The following is a 25,648-nucleotide window of genomic DNA, read 5'->3' on the forward strand; positions in this document are numbered from 1 at the left end:
CCAGACGACAAGCGTGTTTATCACCTGCCGCCGTCTGCGAAGTCAACGACCTGAACCCAACCAAGGCGTATTTGTTCGAAGCGTACGCAATCAACAACATGGGACGAAGTGTGGAGAATATCTCACTTGCTACTGAGACACTGTACGCGCAGCAACATTTCTCGTCACCAGTTCATGTTCGGGCTTTAGGGGAATGGGAGCGCCACCAGATCCTATTCATCTTCATGATATTCAGGATATTAATGGTCTCGTCGTCTTCAACTGGGAGTATCCAAAGGTGGGTGAGGCTGTGATTTCCACTCGACTAAACGCCTCGCTCACTGCCTGTAGCATCAAGGCGGAAGCGCTATGCTGGATTACAGCGTCGTGTGCAGCAACAACAGCACGTCCATCACACTCAGTACATGTACACCCAATTCGCAATTGGTACGATGCGCCGGTGTTGCACCTTTCTAAAGGATGTTGTAGGTGCCGACATGCGTTTTGAATTATACAATGTGCAATCCTTTGTCACAGCCGAATGTGGAGTATACTTGCGCAATCGTTGGTCGCAACGCGTACGGCCAAACTCCGGTGAAACCATTCTTTGTGCAACCGCAGTATGGTGCCAATACCCAACCAGCCATATCTTTGTTGACTGCCAACGCTACAGCCTTCGTTCTCCAAGTGACTCCTTCATGTCGGTCGACCGCGCCGGGCGATCCCTCTGAGTTTCAATGTCAAATTTCGAATGAAGCCACACGATTAACAGCAGCGTTTCCATGCACAGCGCTGTCACCGTCCATCGTTTCTGACCTGCTCCCTGGCAGCGTGTACACTGTTAAAGCTCGGGCTGCATTTTCACTTGCATGGACGACAGCTCAGTTTGTGACAATGTCAGGCATCCCCGACCCGCCAAGAGTGCAAGTGGAATCGGTGACGGAAAATTCAGTAGATTTGTGTCTCTTTGCACCAATTCAAACGTTTGGAAGTGTGGTGGAATCGTATCAACTCGACGTATTGAATCCCACGACGAATGGATTGGTTTCGACGACGTCATACACGGCAGTCGGACTTGGCTACCCTTCCACTGCCTGCGTGCCTATCACAATTGCCAGTTTGACTGCCTCAACGAGTTACTTGATTCGAGCAGTGTCAAGAGGAGTGGGCGGAAGCGGCAAACGTGTTGCCGTAACCGCGACAACGACTGCCGCTGTCCACGGAACGTTCAAATGGGAGGTCCATGCGCTCAAGGCCAACATTGCGTCCAGTATGTCGATAAAGATCAAGCGGCTGAATGGCGCCCTGTTTGACGAATCCGTCTCCATCACAATCGAAAGCAGCCAAGGCTATACGTGTGACTTGGAGGTAAATCAGTGCGTGCCTCAACGCCGAAATTTTGTGTTCAACAACATCGACGTGCCTGGCAGTGATATTGCCAATTTCCCAAACTATGCTGCGACGGATTGTGCCGTCGAGTGCCTCAAACGGGACGATTGCATGTCGTACACGTCGGTTCCACCTGGTGGAGTCGGGTGTTGGTTGAAGAATACAGTTCCTGCGGCCAACGTGAACACAAACTACGTCAGTGGCATCGCGACGGATGCTTGTACGGTGCGGTTGCCAAATATCAATTTCAGTGGCAACGATATTGACGCGAGCACGTTTGAAGCAACCGAAGAAGCGTGTTTAGCGAGGTGTTTTGCCATTTCTGTGTGCGTTGGTGCATACTACAGCCCATCGACAACGGAATGCTACATTAAGCATACGCTTGCAAACGCCGCAAGCAGTTTTGGGGTCGTTGCATTGGTACCCAATCGATTCTGCGGTGTCCCACAAGTCATCACGTTTCGTGCTGGTGAAGGCGACAAAACGATGACTCTCACTGCACCAAACACAGCTGGAACCGTCACGATTGTACTGTCAAGTCCGTCCACGGGAGCGACCATTGCTGGCGACCCCACGTTGACCGTGACCGTCGCAGATTATTCGACCACTCGTGGAACGTTTTCGTGGATGCCAACTTTCTCTGCCCCGACAAAAGGCACCGTAGTGGCGACAACAATCAGTCGGGAATTTGGGTCCGCCTATGCTGAGTCTGTTTCCATCTCTATCGCAAGCAGCCGAGGCGAATCCTACATGTGCAAACCGTCGACCTTAATGTGCTCGATTCCAACTCTGTGCGGATGGCAAGTGGCTGGTACGGAGTACTCTGGAAACGACATCGCACAAACGACCGGAGGCACCCAAGCCGACTGCTGCCAATATTGCGCCAACACGACAGGGTGTGGAGCGTATTCGTTCTATACAACGACCCCGACAACGTGCAAGCTCATGAGCTATCCTTTCAATTCGAGGTCGGCAGACAGTGTTGTGTCAGGTGTGCCGGTCGTCAAGTGCACAGATCGATATTTCGGCGTGGATTTCACCAGTACAAACCTTGGGTCTGCAATGTCTGTGCCTGAAAGCAGCTGCTACACCCAATGCAGTCAGTTGTTGGATTGTGTGGGCTACCATTACACGCCGCCGACCACGTGCCAGATGAAATCGACCTTGACGGGTGCAATTGCACGCCCGTCGACAGCGTATACAGTCGTAATGCAGCCGTTGTGTACGAACATGGTGACGTTTCAAGAGGGTGAGTCGTCCAAGGTGGTTCAGGTTGCTTTGCCTAGCGACGACAGAGGTTACATTCTTCCGTACTCAATCAATGCAACCCTACTTCGACCATTCAACGGAGCCTCGATTGGGACGGCAAGCTCCCTTTCCATCAACGTCACCGATATGCCTCCCAATATGATTTCATGGCATGACGCAACGGTGTTTGGCGAGGAAGGTTCGACAGCAATTCTCGTCTTGCAACGATTTGGAGTCCACCAAGCACGTCAAACCGTGTCGATAGTCTTGTCGAGTTCCCTCGGGGATGCCTTTACCTGCGATTCGTCCACCTGGACGTGTGCCTCGTGCGCTCCCATGTGTGGTGATGTTCTGAACAACGTGACGTTCGATGCCGGGGAAATGGAAAAAATTCTCCACGTTCAGCTACCTGAGATCGAAGACTACACGCCATCGTATAACGTTACAGGAGCCATCAGCCCCTCTCCTCTTTACACAGTGCAAACTGGGCAAGTTGTAATGGTGGTGCGCGACAGCCACGACTGGTCGGTCATAACGTTCGCGCAGCTCGACGTGACGGTGTTTGAAAACTGTTCGAGCGTATCCATTGGTGTCCAACGCCTCCGTGCCACGACCGTGGTGGACTTTTCCATCACGTCGTCGCCGTCCTATCGAATTCCTGGGGGTGTTTTTCAAGTCAGCGCTGCGTTCGCGATGGGAGAATCGTTCCAGATCATTTCGATGCCAATCGCGACATCTCCTTTCTTCAATCCACCAGAAACTATAACATTGGAGTTGGGAACGTCAAGCAATCAAGCACGGTTGCTCAGTGCTCCTCGAATGCAAATTCGCGTATGGGATTCCACCGTCGGAGCCCCCGAACCACCCGAGAACATTCAGTACACTACTCTGTCGGCGGACAGCGTTTTGTTCAATTGGACCCCGCCAAAGTACACTGGCGGAGTTCCGTTGGAGGCCATCAGCTACATCTTTGTCGTATCGCCGTCCATCAATTTTACCACGTCCAACACGTCCTACCTTCTCCGAGGGCTCAGAGCGGACACGGTGTACTTTATCCAAGGGTGGACGGCGAACGTCAATGGCAGCTCCGGTTTGACGCCGACCATTGTAGTCCGAACACCAAGCCCATGTGCACCTGCCTCTCCCGAGAATGTATCAGTCGTCGCAGCGTACGCCACGATGGTGAAGGTACAGTGGGCATTGCCGCTAAGTGATGGAGGCGTCAACATTCAGTCATGTCGCGTGTGGACGACCGATGATCAAAATGCGAGTACGCTTGTCCTCGATGCCAAAGCGCCTTTTCAATTCCCGTACTCGATTGCAAACTTGGTTCCATTGTCGTGGTACTCCATGGCGCTCACGTGTGTGAATGTGGGGCAATTCGAAAGCGGCGCCGTTTCGTTCAACTTTACCACGACAAACGTGGGTGTTCCTCTTGCCCCGCCTGGGCTCGACGTGTTTCGCACCACTGGCGGGTCGTTGGGATTTGCCGTTCCAAACGCGTCCTACGACGGCGGTCTCCCCATTGAAAACTTTACAGTGATGTACAGCGACGACGACAATGCAACTTTCCGATTGGGTTGCGTGGGCAATGCCACCAACGTCGACAGTCGGTCCCTGGGGCAGTGTGTCGTTGGAGGGCTGAAGCAAAACACATCGTACTGGTTCAAGGCCTACGTGTCCAACGCGATGGTACGCGGATCTGTTGTGCCAATCGATTTTAATCCGCGGTTTGTTCCATCAGGGCATGTCTGAAAATGCGTCTGCAGTTCAGGTCTTCCAAACCTCCCACGCCACCGTCCCCGATCTTCAAGACGCACCCCGCGTGATTTTTCAATCGATGGGTCAAATCACGCTGTCCTGGAATCCGCCTTTGGATACCGGTGGTATGCCCATTGTCGGGTACGGAATACGGCAGTGGACTGACAACCTGTCGTACATTCTACCATACGACAATCCAGGCGACCCAGTCACGATCGCAACGATATCTCGCCTGGCTCAATACACAATGTATCAGTTTAGTGTTATCCCGTACAACGCACTGTCATTTTGCGCGTCATTCAGCGGGGTCAGCCAGCGACTGACGTTTGTCACAATGAACGCCACCGTCCCCGATGCACCGCTCGCTCCAACCGTTGTCAACAAAACCGGCGGGTCCATTATCCTCGAGTGGTCTCCTCCCGCTCAAGATGGTGGCTACAAAGTTCACTCGTATTGGTTGTATGGGGTTTTAAATACCGATTGGGAAATCGTGTACGATGGAAGCGACACGAGTTTTGCCTTGTTTGGTCTTGTCGCGTCGACACAGTATCACTTTCAAGTGGCAGCGGTCTCCATGGTTGGGTCCAGTTTGAACAGCTCAGCTATCACTGTGTCGACAACCGCACCGACTCGGCCAGGGCCGGTCGAAGCCATTGCTCAAGGATCCAATTCCACTGGTGGGTCGATTCAGCTCATATGGAATGCTCCGAGGGACACAGGTGGGCTTGTACCTCTCTCGTACTCCATCTTCCGTGGACACGATTTGCTGCAGTCGAACTGGGCGTTCCTTGCCTTCGAAGACTCGTTCAAGTTGGCTGCGAGCAGCACGTACCAGTATTTTGTTGTAGCACAAAACGCAGTTGGTCAGAGTGTGCCTGGAGCTGGATTCTCTGGTCGCACCACGGCACCAACGTTGCCCAAGCGACCAATTCTCGAGTTTGCCGTCGCAACGGGAGGCTCGATGACTTGGTCATGGTATGCATCCAATGACACTGGTGGAGTTTCACTGCTCAACGGGTCTGCCGTTGTCACCGATACGGTCACAGGTGTCTCCTTGACTTATCTAAACATCTTGAATTCCTTGAGCTACTATGTTGGGGGCCTCGTTGCCACTCGGACGTACAACGTTCGCTTGTGGGTTGCGAATCGAATTGGCAACAGCTCCATGCTCGAGTTTACCGCGTCCACGACAAAACCAAGCGTTCCAGCAGCTCCATGGAGTGCCCCTACAGCGCTGAACGTGTCGAGCGGATGGATGCTTGTATCGTTTCCAACTCGAGATGCCAACTACGACAATGGAGGCGCGCCACTGACTGGAGGAATTGTGTACCTGAACAACGTGCTGGTCCGAGTCGTTGCACCAACCAACATGACGTCAGTGCTGTTGATGGGCCTTCAAGCCCGACAATTATACAGCATCACAACCACATTTGTCAATTCTGTTGGTGAAAGCTTGCCGAGCCGCGTGTTGAACGTGACAACGCTGCCCATGGTGGCCCCATCGGAGGTGCTAAATCTTGCGCTGACGGACCGCGGGTCGTCGTTTTTGGAATTGATCTGGAATCCTCCTGTCGACTCTGGGGGCAGCATTGCCTTGATGTACGACGTGCGCTACAAGGAAACGTTGGCAACCACATGGCTCAATCAAACGACAACAACTTCTTTCGTCGTGGTGAGCAACCTTCGGGCATCCCAAGAATATCAGATCTCGATTCGAAGTCGAAATGACGTTGGGCCGAGCTCGTGGTGTCCAAGCACCACGTTCTCCACCACTGCCGAAGCTGCTGGATTTGCTTCGTTCTCCGTACGCGTTGTTCGAGTGCCCCAGAGCAATGGCAGCGTAAACGTTCTTTTGACGCGAAACGCTAGTGGGATTTCGGGGTCTGTGGCTTTCAAAACGCAAAGTGGGTCGGCGATTGCCGGAACCCATTACGTAGAGTCGTCCGGTCTCGCTACGTTTTCGCCGACCTCGACGACCACAAGCATTCGGATTGCGTTGTTTAACGCGACATTTGGGTGCACACCAACGGGTCGAGAGTTTTCAATTTCCATTTCGAGTGTCAGTGGCAGCCTTGTTCGAATCGGTCCGAACAGCGGCGTCACGATTGTCATGGAAGACGACAACAGCGGTGGCCTTGTCAGTTTGGAGTCCACAGCGGTAGAACAAGGCCAAATGCTCCCGGCACCATTCTTGACCGTGGTGAACCTAACTGTCGTCCGGTCGGGAAAATCATCGACCCTTATAAATGCAACGTTGGCCCTCAATGCGACGAGAAGCACGGCTGGTATGGGACGTCAAATTCAGTCCATTCCGTCGTTTGTGATTTTATATCCAAACCAATCCATCGCAATCGCCTCGATATCACTGATCAATGACGGCGTGTACAACGATCCGAGTCTGTATTTTGTCGTCGACATGGCGATACCAAATAGTTACAACAGTTGTGCTGTGCTCAACACCGCCGCGGCATCGACAAATGTCACCATTTTGGAGCGAAATGTCGTGTCACCGCCAGGCCCTCCAACAAACATCGCAGTGACGTGGCTCACTGGTGGTCTCGGGAGGTTTACCTGGTTGGGGCCACGAAACACAGGCGCGTTCAATTCCCCCGTGACGTTCTACACTGTTCGAATTGCCACGGCTGGTTTTGTACTCTCAAATCGAGTGAACGAGACCACAATTACCATCGGTGGCCTCAATTCAACCACCAATTACACAGCCCGCGTTGCCGCTGAGACAAGTGTCATGACGGGACCGTTCAGTGATGCGTTTGAGTTTCAAACGGCGTCTCCGTCAGTTCCATCGCTTCCCCGAAACTTGAGGTGCACCGGTCGCTCCGGTGGCAGTCTAACCATTGCGTGGGACATCCCGCTCGATACAGGGGGGTTCCCCATTACAGAGTATCGAGTCTTGTGCATGGACGTGAAACTGCGCCCTGTTTTGGGGACACCAGCAAACTCGATGCTTTGCGATGGCCTCCAAGCATCCCAAAATTATTCGATTGGGGTGCAAGCTCTCAATGCTTACAACATCTCGTCCTTATATGCGTACGTGACGTGCGCAACGACCACTGCGGTCGCCCCATCCAAGCCTTTTCCTCCCAGTGTGATTGCTTCGACCGGTGGAGCTCTCACGTTTCGTATTACCCCCGCTGTAAATACTGGAGGTGCTCCAATATTGCAGTACGCGATTTACATGAACAGCCCGAGTTACCCAAGCTTGTTCTCGATGGTGTACAAGGGATCAAACAGCACGCCAACCGTTTACGGACTGACGTTCAGCTCGACGTACACTGTGACTTGCCAAACGATCAACACAATTGTACGAAGAAACGTGCTCCGTTGACGCAACTGATGGGTTTTCGTAGGGTGCGAGCGAAGTATCGAGCACAAGCCAAGCGAGCACATCAGCAATTAGTATTCCAACCAGTCCGTTGAGCTTCAGTCTTGCGAGTGCCCCGACTGGTGGGGCTATTAGCCTGCAATGGAAGCCACCATTGGACTCGGGTGGGGTCCCAATTGTTGGCTACGCAGTGCGCCAGTACTCGTCCGTGGATGTTATCACGAGTTCGCCATCCATTGCGTACGTGGACGACACCAAAGCCACGACAAACGTCACGCTGTACGGGCTGCGACCAAATACGTCCTACTTCTTTGCTGTGATTGCGCTGACGTCCATGAGCCATTGCTTCAATTCAATCTATATTCAAGAGAGTACCCGCATCCTTGTGACCACTCGCGTCGTCACCCCTCCGTCAGCACCATCGACGCCATTCGTGTCACAAGCCACCGGTGGTATGCTCGAAATTGCATGGACGCCTTCTTTGGATTGGGGAGGGTCCGCGACGGTGCAGTACCTGTTGTACACGCCGCCAAAAACACTCGTGTACAACGGTACGAATTTGACCTATCAAATGTTTGGACTGCGCGCCTTGTCGAACCAGAGTTTCTACATCGTGGCATCCAACCAAGCGGGTCCATCCGCAGCAACGTCAACGATCGTGGCAAAACTGACCGATATCTCTGCCCCCACGCCGCCGACGTCAATCGGGTTGACAAGGGCATTTGCGGACCGGTTGCAGCTCCATTGGAAGGGTCCGTTGGACACTGGCGGCGTGACCGTGACTGACTACGACATCCGTCGCAATGGGCTATCCATCGGTCGCCCCAACGTGACGGCATTTGAAGACACCGGTTTGATGGCCAATACGACATATACGTATACGATCGTCGCACGAAACAGTCGATATCCGAGTGCTAGCAGCGATCCCGTCGCGTTCCAAACCACCAATGCAACGGTGTCGTCGGCACCAACAAACCTGCGAGCGAATGCAACGGGAGGTGCGATTGTGGTCGTGTGGGACGGACCGGTATCCACGGGAGGTTTGCCCAGCGTGGGAACAGTGTGCTTGTTGCAACGAAATCGCTCAGTGGTGGTGCTCGAGCGAATCACCAACACGACAACGTGTGTCTTTGCCGGCCTGAGTCAAAACTCAACGTTTCAAGTGGCGCTCTTTGTCATAAACGACGTCGGAAATGGAACGCTGGCGACCCTGAATGTCTCGACCACAAGGGCAACGCTGCCGACATCGCCACCGATTCCAGTGCTTGTGAGCCAAGTCGGAGCCGTTGCAGTCGTTGAGGTGAGCACTCCGCAAGATGCGGGTGGCCTTCCGCTCTCTCGGTTGATCCTGTATCGCAACAACTCTGTCGTCGCGTCGGTTCCTGTCATGCCAAGTGTTAGCACGTACAACATCACTATTGGGGGGCTACTTGCTCGAGCACGGTACACTTTTCAAGCAAGTGCGGCCAGCACATTGGAAGGCTCGATGAGCGAACGCCTGGTGTATGTTACTGGCAACTCGTCGGCACCATCTCCCGTTTCGAATGTGCAGCTGGTTGAAGCGACATCGACCTCGCTGTCGTTCAACTGGACCGCGCCTTTCGACGACGGTGGATCTCCAGAGTCTTTGGCGTACGATATTACAGCCACTGCGGGAGACGTCGTTGTGACAGATTCCGTGACCAAGAACACAACGTCCATCATTGCTGGGTTGACCCCAAACACAGCGTACAGCGTTAGTATTCGGTCACGAAATGTTGCTGGAACCAGTGTTTGGTCCACTCCACAGGTACTTCAGACCCTCGCGCTCGCCAAGGGATCGTGTGGATGGGGTGTGTCTACCTTGCGTACTCGAATCGACGTCGGCACTGTTTCGATTCCAGTTGTGCGGCGTGGAGGGTCATCTGGGATTGCTCAGTACAGCGTGCGAGCCAACAGCACGGGAAATGTCGTATTCAATTGCCCAACGTCCGTTGGTCTGCAATCGTCGCAAACTCAAGCCAGCCTTGTCGTGACGATTCAGAATTCGATGACGTATAACCCGAACGCGACGATCGTTCTCCAGCTCATTGGCGACATTTCAAATGTTGTCACAGAATTCGCGACTGTCACAATATATGTGGACCAAGAGGACAATGCTGGGGCATTCGACTTTGTTGTATCCAACATGACTGTGCGGGAAGATGCTGGCTTGTTCAACATTTCTATTCGGCGTCAACTTGGCGTCAGCTCCACAGTCGTTTGGGCCCCGCTGGACGTGACTGCATCTCGAAACGCAACGGCTAGAGCAGGAAGTGATTACCAGCTACTGCCGAACCAACGCATTGCGTTCGATTCGAATGTTACCCTAGCCAGCGTGGTCGTCTCTATCATCAACAACCAGCGGCCTCAATTCCCACTCTTGTTCTTTTGTCTGACGCTGGTCAAAGTCAGCGGTGGGGGGTACCTGAACCGCGCTGGCAATGACGTGATTTGTGTCTCGATTTTCAATGATTGGACTCCGGCAGTCCCATCAAGAATTCCAAATCAACTGGACGTTGTGCGAACTGGTGGTTTGTTTCAATTATCTTGGCTGCCTCCGCCGTACACTGGAGGCGCTGGCGTTGCCATCACTCGGTACTCCATGCAACTGTTTATGAATGGTTCGCTTGCCAGGGCAATAACTACGTCAACAAATTCGACGACGGCATCCGTTGGTGGCTTGGTTGCTTCTACAAATTACCTCATTTCGATCAGCGCGATCAATGCAATTGGCTCTGGTAGCGCTATGAATTTCACGGCGCAAACGACGGCTCCTTCATTGCCAGGAACTGTGACGAGTGTCCAAGTCAACCAAGCGACGGGTGGGTTCATGCAGTTTGCAATTAACCCTCCCCAAGACACTGGAGGTCTCTTCGCCTTGAACTACTCCGTGTTTGTGTACAGCCCAGCAAACAACTATTTTCAGGTAATGTTGATTTTGGGCTTGAATTTTGCTAAATCCCGCGATGCAGAGAATCGGTATTGCCATGCCAAATAACCCAACGCTATATTCAGTCTATTTGCCCCAAGCGAATACATCCTACACGTTTCAAGTTCAAGTAAAATGTGCCCCAAAATTCGTCGCCGGACTAATCCACGGGTAGGCAATAAACAGCGTTGGAGCAAGTACCCTATCGACGAACTTTACATTCACGACGGCACTTGCCACCCTGCCTGGCCCTCCAGCTTCGATCTCATCGACAAAGCAAACGGGGGGCGCGATTACTTTGCAGTGGCAGCCGCCAGATGACACTGGTATGATTAGCCGTGTCAAACACTACTGAGCTGGCGTGTGTAGGTGGTTTCGAGATCATTGGGTATAATGTGTACTATCGACTGGCATCGTCAACAAGTCCATTTCAACGAGCCGTATTCGCGAATGGACCATCTGCGACTGTTGCAAAGCTCTTTCAAAAGACTTCCTACTCCTTTGTCGTTGTGGCGTTGACCTCGTTGGACGGTGCAGCGCTCCCAGCCACAGGATCCATATCGAACGGACGACAAGCCATCACGACATCCATGCGAATTCCACCGTCGATGTACAAGACAATAGAAATGAAGGTGCGATTCCAGGTGTAATGACTGGATATGTTGCTCACGATCGAGGGTGTGCAGGACATGCTGTGGATTCCATCTGATACTCAATCCGACGCGACGGAAGTTGTGTTGAATATGACGTACTTTGGAACAACGATTGACGGTGAAGCAATGCTTGCTCGTGGCAGCGCCAGCAATATTTATTCCGCGTCGACAACTCAACTGACCCTCCCGTCAAGTCCACCTGTGCCAATTCGATTGAGTTACCCGTCTGGAAGTGTCCTCCGCCTGCAAGTCAATTCTCCGTTGGATACTGGTACGGTCTCCAAGACCGACGAAACCTAAGCCATGTGTCCAGGCGGCGTACCAGTCACATCGTACCGGGTTTTTGTGCAGGATGCTGAGGTATCACGTGCCGAAAACCTCGATGAGTTTGACTGATCCTCGTCTAGGTTACCAATTTCGTCATCGAAGAGGCCATTACTGTGGAATCGTTGCTGCTAAACTGCGTGCTTCTTGTTCCTGGATTCAACCCAATGACGTGGTACAATGTCGCTGTCGTGGCGGTGAATCTCAAGTCTGTCTGCGAATCGTCAAGTGCGGGCAGGCGAAGTCCGCCAGGGCTTTTTCAAACGAACGTGTCGACAATTCCCCGTCCAGTCACATCGTTGACGGACACATCCACTACCGGTGGGGGAATAAGTCTTGCGTGGCAACCGCCATTTGATCGAGGGGTTGGCTTGAACGAACCCCTCTACTTTGCCTTGTATATGAAGTCAATCACGTCCAACTCGTGGACCTTACTTCAAAATGACACGACAATGACGGCATGGGTAATGAACCTTGCGTCCGAGACATCATACGAATTCGGTGTCGACGTCGCTGCATCGACTGGAGCGGCCGGTATGTCGTCGATGGCAATTAAAACGTTCAAGACATCTGGGATTTCCGCCCCTGGGCCGCCGGCTAGTCCGTTTTTTATCAACAACACTGGTGGTTCCATCTCGATCGGGTGGCTTCCTCCTAGCGACAATGGTGGGGAAAAAGTAACGTCGTATGTCGTGGAGGTGCAAGGCGGAGATGGTGGCCAGATGACGTTTGCCAGGGACATTACGTTTTACGGGTTCTTGGCGTCGACCACGTACAACTTTCGAGTGGCTGCAGTGAACATGATGGGAACGGGATCGCCCAGTGCATATGCAACGTTTAGCACAAGTGCAGCGTCCCCAGCCCTTCCGCCGACATCGCCTAAAATTCTGAGCCAGTCTGGCGGGGCAGTCACGCTGAGCTTTACCCCTCCCTTGGACACTGGTGGCGTCCCATTGTCTGAGCTCTCGTACGCAGTTTACGCGAACAACGTTCTTGTGGCAACGATTTCACACGCCGAGTTTATGGAATCGGCGTCGAAAACCTCGTCAAGATCTTTGCGCGAAGAATATCCAGAAACCAATTCACAATCAAGACGCCGTCGGTTGGATGCCTCTGGTTCTGTCATTGTTGGCAACCTGAATCCTTCGACAACGTACGATTTTTTGGTCAAGGCGGTGTCAGCTCAAGGAGGAATGAGTAGCGGTTCGCCGCAGCAGGCTGGACAAACGTCGCAGCCTTCCAAACCTGGAGCGCCAGATCCACCCACGTTAGTCAAATCGACTGGTGGCATGGTGTCGTTTTCGTGGAATGCCGTCACTGACAGCGGAGGCTCCTCCATTACCAAGTTTATTCTGAAGATGGTGAATGTCGATACCCATCAAGTCACGACATGTGAAGGAATGATCTTTCAATGCACTATGTCTGGCCTGGAGTCCACGTCGACGTTCTCAACGACCCTTCAAGCTGTAAACGACGTTGGTGTTTCGGACCCCAGCACTGCGCTAGAGGTCCGAACTGGCATCAATTCGCCACCGACGCCTCCACTCAACTTTATCATGGTGAATGTGTATTCCACCGCCGTCGACTTGCAATGGCGGGCGCCTGTCGATTTTGGTGGAAATGATCTCGAAAGTTACTCCATTGACATCACTCCAGTCGGTGGAAGTACACTGACCCAAGTCGTCGTTGCCCCCGTCGATTCAACTCAACCAGTGTTTTACACGGTGGAAAACTTGAGCAGTCAAACGCAGTACGCGGTGACTGTGGTACGTACACCGCTTTGACGAACCTGAACGCTGAATGGAATTATGTGTAGCGAACGTCAACTTTTGACCAAGTTGGAGAGGTCAGCAAGACAGTCGCCATCACGACATCGTCCGATCCAAATACGCCACAGCCGCCTCTTTTGCAATGCGGTAACTCGTGGATACGTCGGAGCAACAACTCAGAGTTGAATGCATGTAGTGTCACCATCGACTGTCCAGCTCGCGTGGCGACAATCCACACGTGCGGTTGGATACAAGTTGGATCGAGACGGCATTCCTATCTACACAGGAACAGCATTGTCGTTTGACGACATCAACTTGTCGACAGGGCTGTCGTTTTCGTACCGACTGCAGGAAATTCGTCGGGATACATCGTTATCGCATTGGAGCGCCCCGCTTGTCATTTCAACATTGACAGCACAAGAAACGACCGTTATGTGCTCGAATGACTTGCCGCTTTCCATCGTTCAAAACGGATATGCAAACAATGTCACGAAAATGTGGAAAATCCAGCGACCCACCGGTCCGTCGGAATACACATACCTGAATGTACGTGAAAACGTATTTGTGTCTTTCATGCGTCCTCCATTCATGTGGTTGCTGCTCTAGTTTGGCAAGTTTTCCCTCGAGTGTGACCACGATCAACTGACAATCGAAGAAAGAAGTGGAGGAAGCGCAAGGTCCGTCTTATGGAGTGGAGGGTGCTCTCGTCAAAATTCGTTCGGGATCGTCTCAGTCAACCCAAACAGCGACATTGTCATCACGTTGACGACCGACAGCTCAATTGCTCTTGAGGGTTTCGCAGTGAACGTCGAAATTTTTGACAGCACCAAGGACAACCGGGTGACACAGATTCCATGTCCAGTGTTCAACAACATTTCGTGCGCCAATAACGGCATATGCACTGGTTCGACTGGTGTTTGCTTGTGCAGCGTTGGGTACACAGGGGAAGATTGCAGCCAGCGCATTCTGTGCACGAATGGCCTGATCTGCCCCGCTTCGTTTTCCACTCAAGATGAATTTATTCTCGTCGATGGAAGGCAGGGTAACGACGACCGCGGAACTGGTGCATTCATGAACACATCGAGTCGAGGCACAGCCAGCAAAGCTGTGCGCAGTATTTCTAAGGCCTTGAATCTCCTGTCCACGAACCCGATGACAAAAAAGACAATTCTACTCTACCCGGGAGAATACACCACCTCCATCAACTGCAACCTCCGATTTTCAAGCCAGCACATTGAAATCCTCGGTATCTTTGGTGCCTCGTTGACTGCCATTGTCTGTCCCCACGGCCAATGGAATATCCAAGGGGGAGAAATCAGTGTTGTTGGCTTGACGTTCAAAGATCGCGAAGCCAGCAACGCGCAGTTCAGCGTCACTCAAAATGGAAAACTGAACCTACTTCACAGCGCAATTCGCGGAGGCACTGGCAAGTCAGACCAAGGCGGAGGGATTATCCTCGATCGGTCGAGTTTGTACTTGGAACAGTCCATCGTGTCCAAGTGCTCTGCCAACTACGGTGGGGCAATTTATGCTTTCAGCAGCGAAATTATACTCAACAACTCGAGGATTACCGACAATATTGCCAGCATCGACGGCGGCGGGCTTTATGTACGTGGCTCGTCGATCGTGTCTGGCGTGAATTCGTTTGTGCAATGGAATGTTGCTCAAAGAAACGGGGGTGGCCTGTTTGCCATTGGAACAAGCTACATAGTGTCGTCCAGCCCAGCTCGTCCGCTTGAATTGTCTCAAAATGCTGCTTCATGTGGAGGTGGTGTCAGCATTGATGGACAATTGACCTCGTTAAATGTTCTCGTTTCATCCAACCGCGCGACGGCGAACGGCGGTGGAATTTGTATCTTGGCCAAGTCTTCCCTTTCAGATTCCGATTCGATCATCACTTTGAACAACGCAGTGGACTACGGCGGCGGAATCTACTCCATCTCCGACAAAGATCAAGTTTTTACAAATTCCCTCGTAACAAAAAATGCGGCAACATGGGGGGGTGGCTTGGCGATCCAAGACACATCCACTGTTGTCACGGGAGTGAAGATATACGAGTGTTCGAGTCAATTGCACGGCGGTGGTTTAAGCGTGAAAAATGCAACTGTGCGCCTTGTCTCGGTGCAAATCGAGTCAAACACAGCTGGCACCAGCGGTGGCGGTGTCTATGTGCGGAATGCAGCGCTGATCGGTCCCATTGACATTGTCCACAACACTGCGTCAACATCCGGTGGTGGCGTCTTTGTACAAGACGATTCAGTGTTGCAAGACCTGTCCATATTTGGCTGCTCTGCTCGAAATGGCGGTGGTTTTCATGCAGTTGCGTCCTTGGCACTTTATGCAAACAACGTTAACGTGTCCAACTGTACGGCACAAGATTTTGGCGGTGGTGGACTACTCGAAAACGCTCAGGTGTTGGCTGAACACCTCGTGGTGCAGTACAACGAAGCTGCCAGCGGTGGTGGTTTGCACGTTCAAGGCTCGCAGTTGTCAAGTCCCACCGTTCTTAGTCGCACCGTGATCCAGTCCAACGAAGCAACACTTGGGGGTGGTGTCAGCACGATTAACAGTGCCTTGACTTCATCCTTAACTTTTGCCGTACTGGAGAACAACGTGGCTCGAACGAGCGGCGGTGGTATGTACATCCAAAGCGCTCTGCGACTCGACAAAGTGCTGGTGTCGAAGTGCTCCACTCCTGGAGAAGGCGGTGGGCTCTCGCTCGTGAATTCGACGGTCGTGCATTCGGAAGTCACAGTTGAACACTGCTCAGCCCGAGATGGAGGTGGTGTGCACGTGTCATCGTCATCACTGGAGCCCAACAATTTACGCGGCTACATGCGTGTACGACACAACTCAGCGATCAGCATGGGAGGAAATGTTCACTTGACAAGACTCAGCTCCATTTCGCACATTGCTGTGCAAAACGGAAACGCCCCGTTGGGAGGCGGGGTGTCTGGAAAACAAGCAATTGGAAGTTGCTCGAACTGTATCATCACCGATTCCGTGGCAGCTCAAGGGGGAGGGGTGTTTGTCATTTCTAGCTCCTTGGCACTGACAGCCACCACAGTTCGAAGCAACACCGCCGAGGAAGGTGGTGGGCTTTACCTCAACTACGCCAACTTAACCCATGACGAGGTGTCTGTGATCGAGAACGAAGCCGAAGTCGGTCCTGGTTTATGGATAGGCAATTCGACCACCGTGAATGGGCAAGGATCTACTTACAGCATCCTGTCAGCAAACAAATTTCTGAATTTTCTGGTGGCGGTCGACTATTTTGCCGGTGCCAACGTGTTCGTTTGTGAGTCCGCGATGGATTTTGAGGTGTCACACTGGAACATATCTCATGGCGTCGCACTCCGTGGTGGTGGCGCCTCTGTATCCAATCTGGCGAGTGGAAGCTTTCAAAGGTGCCTATTCCAGAACAACAACGCGTTGCGAGAAGGCGGTGGTATGTTGGTCATGGAATCAAGCACGGTCACAGTTGTTGACTGTGTCTTTGATGCCAACACATCTCCATCTGGCGCTGCTCTACTTGCGAATAGCGACGCATCGACAAAGTATTCTCGAACCAACATTACACTTGAAGGCACGACCGTTCAAAGGAATGTCGGCGACATGTTTGGCGCGATCCGTGTTGTCTCGGCCAAGCTGAATGCTATGAATTGCAACTTTATTCAAAACTCTGCGGGAACAGGCAAAGGGGGGGCGATTTCAACGATGAACTCCGAGTTGGCCGTGATTTCAAGCACATTCCGCGAAAATACTGCGACTGAGGGGGGCACGGTGCACCTGGAACAAAATGCTCGAGCTACTTTCAGCAGCGCCAGTTTGTTTGGCACTTGCACTTTAGACAATCCAACTTTGCCCTTTATTTCCAAAGGTGGTGTGATGTTAGTGGAAACAGGGTCAAGCGCAAAGTTGCAAGAATCGTCCAACGTAACTTGCGGTGTCGCAGTGTCTGGCGGGGGCATCTACGCTTCCACTGCAAGTTTAGAAATCAGCAGCGACACATCCATCGTGAACCACCTGGCGTCGCAATTTGGTGGCGGTGTTTTCCTTGAGGAATCAACCATGCGATTGATGCTCAGCTACATTGGGCAGTGTGGTACGACAAATAAATTTGAATGCTCTCATTTTAATCCAACTATTTAGAGGCCAAATACGACGGCGGTGGTGTGTATGTCCAACGCAACTCCAAGTTGTATTGCAACAATTCTACCATCACCGGAAACAAAGTTACAAACGATGGAGCTTCGATCTACGTCGCGCCGGGGAAGAACTCGCTTTTCATGACGTCGGCTCGTGTCTCGAATAATACGGCGCTTCACTTTGGAGGCGGTAGGACTATAAGGGTGATGGTGCAGTACCTGATATCGCGTAGGAGTTTACATCGGCCGTGGGTCAAGCTCAAGTTTCACTTTTGTGGAATTTTTCAACAACGCTGCGTTGCTGGGCGGTGGTCTTTACGTATCGGACACTACATCGGGATTAGTGGATTGTACGTTTACCCAAAACCATGCCGGGCGTGGAGCTGGTGTGGCAGTGGATCGCAGTGGCAAAATCTCTGCCAGTCAGTGTTCATTCATGGCAAACGTTGCAGACGAAGGTGGTGGTGCGATTATGTTGCTGTTGAAGACCGTTGCAACTGTGACCAACCATTCCATCTTTGTCGGCAATGTCGCTCGTAATGGCGCTGGCATCTTCATGGAGAGTGCCAGCAAAATGTTCCTCGACGAGACAGAGATATTCGAGAACAAGGCGGCTCTCAACGGTGGTGGCATTGTGTGTGCTGACAACGCTGTGTTGACCGTGTCCAGAAGCGCCTTTTACAAGAACTCAGCAGTGGATGGTGCAGGGCTGCACCTTTCTACGGTCATGTTGGTGAGTGTTCGGAATTCAACGTTCACCGAAAACAAGGCATCATTTCGAGGCGGTGGACTTTTTGTTGAGCGCTGCGAGACTACAATTTGTCAAGGACTGACAGTCGTGTCCAACACGGCATCCAGTGGCGGTGGGGTTTTCTGGTTTCATGAGAGCAATAACAACGCTGACGTATTCAAGTGCGCGGACTGTTCGATACGCAACAACGACATCTACAACATCGCGACGAATTCCCGACAGTTTGACGTGTTGTGGTGGCCAACCAATGGCACGAGTGGTACCCCGTTGATTGCCTACGATGATATCGAGTCGATCAAACCGGTCAACGTGTCGCATGTTGGAGACGTCTGGCCTCGACTCGAAGTACAGGACTACTATGGCCAGCGTTCGCTGACGGACTCGACGTCTTCGTGCATCATTCAAGCTGCGACAAATCAAACCGAGGTTCTTTTCGAGCCAGGAGTCCCTTCTATGTCGCAAGCAGGGGTGGTGACGTTTGTCGGTGCTGCGGTCGTCAGCGACGTGGCAAACACTTCGTATGCACTGGAAGCTGTGTGTTCGATTCCATATTCGACCGAGGGAAACTATATCATCAATCTCACGATCACCGTCCTTCCATGCAAACCGGGCTTTCGACTGGCTGAAAACAAGTACGGTGTATCTGTCTTTCGACGATTTTCTCACTGGTGTGTGTAGGCGATGTATTCGATGTGGCGTGGGGCAGTACAGGTATCACTAGCCTCAAATTCACGACGAATTCATTCACTATTTTGTTTCTGTAGTTTGGATGGTCAATATTGTTTCGACTGCCCCAAAGGCGGAAATTGCGATCAATTCGTGGTGAACCTTGCCTCGCCAGAAATTGTGCTCGCCTACGGCGTCAAATATCCGCGCACGGTGTCCAACTACATGGCATTCGAGGCCACAAAAACGGTCCTGGACGGATGCACGCCTGCGACGTGGGACGCGAGCGATCCGTGCTTGCAATTTGCAGCAAAACAAGTCGGTGGAATCGAATACTTGACAACAACGTCGAAAATTGACTTCAACTTGGTCATGACCGAATGTGCCCGGCTCAAGACGAGCATTGCCTATCAAAAGTTCTGGCCAGCCGAGCGACAGTTTTCATGTCTTACGAATTCATCGTTCTACAAATGCGAAGTATGCGAGAGAAACGTCGTAAGGCGTATCTCGTTCAATTTCTCACAAGTGCATTGTAGGTTCCTGGGTCGTGTCCCGCTGACATTGTGGCGGACAAACCCGTCGATCGCGCAGAAATAATTCCTTGTGCACCAGGTTACCAAGGGCCAACGTGCTCAGTGTGTCTGCCATTTCACAAGCGCACGGCATCGGGAGCGTGCACTTGTATGACTATGCTCCATTTCTTGACTGTGCTCATTCATTTCTAGCTTGCGAGGCCGCAAATGCAGAAATTCGAAGTGGTTTGACGTGGCAGAACTTCGTGTTGCCAGTGTTGATGTTGATGTTGCTGGTTGTGGTGGTGATTGGAATCCGAGGGGTCTTGACGGTATGTGAATTGTTCTCATCTTATTTTCCATGTTTCATGCGACATGCAGGACGGCACGGATGTGAAAATCATGGACAAGGCTCAAGCAGATCGAAAGTTTCAAGAATATGTGGTCAAAGTTCCTGAGAAGGGCAAGATCGGGAAATGGATCGACGCCAAGATCAAAGCGTGGAAGGAAAAGCAAGAACTGAAGGCAGCGGAGAAGAAGAAAAACGACAAAACTATTCTCTTTGGCATTCCGCCCGTGAACGTGATTGTTGGGGTGTACCTCAGTCCGGAAAAGATCAAAATTCTCGTCGGATTTTTTCAGATTTTTGGCAACTTGAAGAAGACGTACGAAGTACAATGGCCAAACACGGTCAACAATGCAATGGACTCGACGTCGAAATTTAACCTTGTACGTTGCCTTCTACTTGTACGCCTCTTACCGTCCGTTTAGGATTTGATTGCCGTGGCAGGGTTGGATTGCATCATGGAGCGCACGTTCTACTTCGACCTCATGTACGACCTCTATAACGATTCACAGGGACTAAACTCGAGTCGATAGCATGCTCTTTGTGATCCTTGGGTTCTTACTGGGAGTCATCGCATGCTTTTACCTACACGGAATCCACTCATACGAGACGAAGCTGTCGTCGATTCCGCGCAACTGCACGCGATGTGGCCATCCTGTGCGGGAATCCTTTTCCAGACGCGTGTACGAGGCGTTGCCAACCATCATGACTGAAGGACGGAAAATTCCTCCGAAAATGAGACAGAGCATGCATCGATTCAGCTGCCTCGTTGAGGGCGAGAAAGACGAAAACGCCCCAGACGACCGCAAGATCAAACGGGAATTTGGCATCTCAACAGTCAAGACGGATGTTCTGCCGATATACCCGTCGCGCCACATGCAACACCAGTGCCCGAGCGACGAAGTTCTGACAGGAAAGCTCCTGGAACGGACGTTGCGGTCAAACCTCCGTGTGTGGCAAGCTCGCATGAAACTCCGGATGAACTACCACACATACAAGAACAAGTGCTTCAAGCTGTTCATGTGGTTGCTCCTCATCTTGTACCCGAACGTGAGCCAGTACATTTTGAACATCTTCAATTGCCAAGAGATCGGCGACCAATACTACATGGTGGTCGACCGGAGCTTAGTTTGCTACAATGCTCAATGGGGGTTCTATTCGATCTTGGGGTTTGTCGGCCTGGGGGCGTGGGTGGCTGGCGTTCCGTTGCTCTTTTACATTGTCATCAGTCGCGTACGCACGGCCAACATCAAAGAGCGCATGGCAATTTTGAAAAATCCACGATACCGACACCTCCGGCACAAGTGGACGAAAAACATGCGAGAGCACTTTGCCACTCGGGGTCGATACATCAAGGAGAACGAGTTTTTCGACATTGAAAACGACCTGCTCTACGAGTACATGTGCTATCTCAACATGACGGTACAGTATTCCATGTCACGAATCGTCACTTGACGTGCTTGACTAGGATTCGGTAAATCGTCTGCGAGTGGGGTTCATCTACCAGAATTACATGCCCGAATTTTGGTGGTTTGAAGTGCTCGAATTGCTTCGAAAGCTCTTCATGAATGGGCTCGTTATCTTTGTCCACAACAATCCAGTCCTCAAGGCCGTGCTCAGCATGACGTGGAGCATTCTCCTCATGAGCGGCATCTTGTACTATCGACCATACGTGGCATGGAGCAACAACCTCGTTCTCAGTATGACTCAGTTCCAGACGATTCTAACTCTCTGGGTCGGCCTCGTCCTCGTTCTGAATGCCCAAACGGGACTGAACCTCCTCAACCAACAACAAATCATCAACATTATGCTCGTGCTCAATCTCGTCGCTGTCGTTGCGACGGGGTATATAATGTTTGACGAAGCACGGTCAATGTCGAAGCAACAGATTGCCATTCAAGAGACCGAGCGCAAGGGTAAGATCAAGAAAGCCGTGCGCGCGCTGTGGCGACGAGCGTACAACCTCGCCGTGTACGAGTCCATGGCGGAGAGGGAAGGGAAGCTTCGATTTTCCGTCCCAGCGTTCTTGGAAGCGGTGCGCCGCCGGAAGGCGGAAGCTGTTGAGGCGGTCCATCCATAAAACTGGAGGATATTGTGTTGTGGACTTCCGAGTCATTCATGTAGTTTCGTTTTTAAGTTGCAACGTGGACGCGACAGTCGTGATCTGCCGGACCATCAATGCTGGGACCGACACTTTCCGGGCCCTCACAATCGGCAAACATAATTGCTTTAAGAACACCTAGCGCGCACACATGTCAATCAATAATTACAAAGACCAACGACTTACCGGTAGTTTGAGTCCGAAATTCCCCGACTGACTTCGCCATTGGTCCAACGACGACGTCTTCACCTTGAGAAACTCGTACTGCGTTGTGTCGCCGCCATCCACGACGCCGTAGTGAGCAACTTTGACCCGTTCGTAAAATTGCGTGTAGTCTTTTGCGTCGGACATACGTGCACAAGCTTCCAGAAATTCCCCAAAATTTATTCGTTTCCATTCTTCGCCGTCGCCGTGTGGATCGAATATCTAGGTCGATATGTTTTTGTAAGTTTGGGTTTGCGAGGGAGTTAGGAAGAGTACCTCGGTTTCTTTGGACCGCATGAGAGCAAGCTTTAAGTCGCGGGCTGGTAGCGACTCGTCAACTAGGTTCCCTTGCTCGCATAAATACATAAACTCGGCAAAACTGAGTCGTTTTGACTTTTCACATGCGGCGGGGGTGGTGTCGATCGTGCCAGCAAACGACGCAAACAGCTCTTTGAGCAAGTACAAATGGTCTTTGAAGATCATGTCGACTTGGGGGGAGAACAGGCAAGTGGGTTGGGCGTAGGATTTGTGCGTGCGATATTCTTGACTATCATGCCACGACGCTCGCGGTTTAATGTGGTGCTGGAGGAGCATCGAAATCGCTTCGGACACAGAAGATGCGCGCTTGGACTTGAAAAACTTGGACACGGCCAAAAACGCAATAGCTTCAATGAACTGAAATCGAAACAAGTTGCGCCTGGTGTTCCATTTGACCTAGAAAAGTCCATCGAGCTGACGTCCAAACCACAACCATACCTTTGGACCTGACGAGCTTGAAGAAATGAAATTCATCTCGACTTCCGCCCGTGTGCACGTGTCTTGATCAATTATGTCACAGTCCGATATAAAGTCGAAAAACGCATTCGACCCAAGCGTAAACGGATCGGTGCCCCTTTTTTGCATGCTTAGAATGTGCACGCATGCCGCACGCTGCCGTACCCGGTGGTCGCGTAGTGTTTGAAGACGGATTTTAACATGGCGAAGCTCTTTGCCAGCATGTGCTTGGCTCGGTCGAGGTCGGCGGCGTCTTTAGTCAGCTTGGGCAACTGGCAAGAATTCTTGAGCATATTGAAACTACAAGGGATATCGTACCCGTGATGCATTCCAGTCGGCTTCGAATGCATTGTTCAGGTGCTGGGTCGTGTCTTGTTGGAATGTACAAAAGACCGATTTCGCGAACCAGTCGTCTTCTTGGTTCGGCCCAGGTGTTTTTGATCGAGGTTTGCACTTCAAGTCGGCAAGCACGTCCGTTTCGTCGACGCGGACGATGTTGACTTCGTTGGACGCAGGCATGTCAAGGCCGCGGGAGTAATTGCTTACGCCACCCCAGACTCGCGCCTGGAATTTCTGTACTATGTGGGCGTCGGTCGTCTGAGGAACACCATCGATCACGAAAAAAAACTGCGTCATCCCCGGCGGCACCATGCGATGGATTTCCCACATGGTCGGATCGTGGGCACTGGGAAGAGCGTGGTGGGGCTGCCAGTAGTCGAATTCAGCTCGAAAGAAGACCTCGCCCGGCTTTTTGGCGTGTTGTTTCCACGTGAATCTATCCACAACACCGACTGTGAATCAATCTCACTGCTCCTACTACATCGAGATGCACACCGCCCCACCTCACTTCTGCCCACCGCTCGCAAATCCAACAATTGCTCCGTTTTTCCCAGTCGTTCTTGCCTTGTTTCGAGCACTTGAAGCCAAAGCGCGAGAATATATGAGCACCGGCGGGGTCGTTTTGGGCTGCGTCGGGGAATACAAAGCCATAAGCGTCAATGTCGAGGTCGTTGCCGCCAATGTGCAACCCGCGAATGGACGTATTGCCTTTCAGGGCAGTCGAGAGCACCTGGCAGTCCTTTTCAAGCAGTCGGTTGTGGCTCAAGTCCAGGTGCGTCAACACGTTGTTTTCCATCAGCGACGCACCCAACGCTCGCAGCGCGTCGGACGTTGTGATGGACCCGAAGGAATTCCACGACAGATCCAGCGTTTGCAGGCTCACACTACGAGCCACCACCGTCAACTCGTTGGATCCACTGGGATGACTCACCTCAGCTGAAGGCCTTGGGCCAGTTTCGTTGCGCCGTAGCCCCGAATTTTGTTCCACGATAGGAAAAGCTCGACGAGCGAGGCGTTTTCACACAGTGCGTTCCCGAGAGCTGTGGCGCCTTGGTGCCCAATGTTGCATCGACTGTATGGACGTCGTCAGTATTTCTTTGAATGACATTCACCGGGGCACCTAAGGTTTAGGCGCGTCAAATTCCTGCTCTCCGCCAAGGCAGACGCTAAGACGACAACGCCTCTGTCGCCCAAGCTGTTGTTTTCGAGATTCTACAAGAGGTTGTTTGGTGCCGACTGGTTCCATTGAAAAAGCGGAGGAGACTGTACCAGGTCCATGAGAGGGGACGACGGAGACGTCAAGAGCGGGGCAATGTGTGCAATGCCCTTGGCGTTAAAGTAGTTGCGGGACAAATCGAGCTCTCGCACTCGACTTCTTGAGAGACCTTTCACCATAGCAGAGAGTCCTTTGTCGCTCAACCGGTTGTCCTAATGCGTGTCAGGACGCCAATACTTCATCGAATGCCGTACCTTGAAGCTGATTTTGCTGAGGGTTTCGATTCCGCCCAAGCTGTCTGCCAGTGCGAGCAACAGCGAGTCACCAATGCTGTATGAGCTGGTGTCCCTGTGAGTTCATGGATTGCTTCCTCGGGGAAGAATACCTCAAATTCAGTACGCCATCTTTGCAGGCCAGCGCTTTCTGGATGATGGGCTCGGGAAGGAGACTAGCGCGCTCGCACTTTTCGTAGAACATGGACGTCGGCGTTTGCGACCTGCGCCATGTAAGCCATGCCAGTGACATGGTAGGTGTGCCTTACCTTAGCCGTCCAGGATGATCGGGTTTACTAGCTTCAGTCGTGTCAATTGGGCTGGCGCGACCGCTAGACATGTTCATTTCGGAATCTGGGCGAAGTGCCTCATAGTCATCGTTGTTTTGGGAGCATTCGGATCGGCTGGTAGCTCTACTTTTCTCTCCGTTGCCGTCATGTGTCATGCGCGGCCTCAATGATGGGCTGGACGAGGTGGGCAATGACGTGGCTGTCCCAGCGGAGCAGTCGATGCCGTTAGAACTCTGGAAAGTGTTTGCGGGCGCCACTGGTGCGACTTGGTTTTTCTGAAAGATGGAATTCCTTTGCTCTCGCGGCGGGGGGGCATGTTTCGGAGCGGTACGAGCGATTGAAGCGACACTGCTTTCTCCAGCAGCGTTGGATGGGGCTGCCGCCTCAACGTGTGGTACTGGTTTTTCACTGTTGCGTTGAACTACTGATGATTTTGTATTGCCAGGCTTGCCAACGATCATTTCCATGACTGAAACAGTGGCATTGGAGGCTCGTTTGCCAGGTTTTGGACGCTTCCGTGCGACAGCTGGCACCGACGGCACGGTGGAAAACAAGTCCGCCGCATTATCGTGATAACTGCTGGACTTCCAGTCATGCGTGTATGCACTGCGGA

At 52.1% G+C, this 25,648-nt stretch overlaps 2 protein-coding genes across 2 annotated transcripts; one reads left to right on the forward strand and one right to left on the reverse strand.

Annotated features, from left to right (window-relative positions):
• Nucleotides 1–613: 613 nt before the first annotated feature.
• H310_06540 (hypothetical protein) lies at nt 614–21,987 on the forward strand. Its single transcript, XM_008871649.1, has 21 exons — nt 614–4,308; nt 4,361–7,699; nt 7,746–10,336; nt 10,484–10,667; nt 10,846–10,996; nt 11,040–11,302; nt 11,357–11,594; nt 11,637–11,683; nt 11,731–13,413; nt 13,464–13,563; nt 13,613–13,962; nt 14,023–17,458; nt 17,798–18,947; nt 18,994–19,026; nt 19,080–19,458; nt 19,518–19,662; nt 19,707–19,825; nt 19,875–20,222; nt 20,265–20,326; nt 20,373–21,261; nt 21,308–21,987. The coding sequence occupies exons 1-21, from the start codon at nt 874–876 to the stop codon at nt 21,917–21,919; spliced, it is 19,554 nt and encodes a 6,517-aa protein (XP_008869871.1). The 5' UTR covers nt 614–873; the 3' UTR covers nt 21,920–21,987.
• On the reverse strand, nt 21,956–25,091 carry H310_06541 (hypothetical protein; the record flags this gene model as incomplete). The annotated part of the gene is made up of 13 exons (XM_008871650.1): nt 21,956–22,078; nt 22,127–22,366; nt 22,421–22,858; nt 22,901–23,036; nt 23,084–23,190; nt 23,237–23,693; nt 23,761–24,141; nt 24,189–24,329; nt 24,378–24,469; nt 24,527–24,685; nt 24,728–24,821; nt 24,859–24,969; nt 25,015–25,091. 13 exons carry the CDS (start codon nt 25,089–25,091, stop codon nt 21,956–21,958), a joined length of 2,556 nt encoding a protein of 851 aa, XP_008869872.1.
• Nucleotides 25,092–25,648: the final 557 nt, after the last annotated feature.

This window comes from Aphanomyces invadans, assembly GCF_000520115.1.
Source record: "Aphanomyces invadans strain NJM9701 unplaced genomic scaffold supercont1.11, whole genome shotgun sequence".
Classification (NCBI taxonomy): Eukaryota; Oomycota; class Saprolegniomycetes; order Saprolegniales; family Verrucalvaceae; genus Aphanomyces; species Aphanomyces invadans.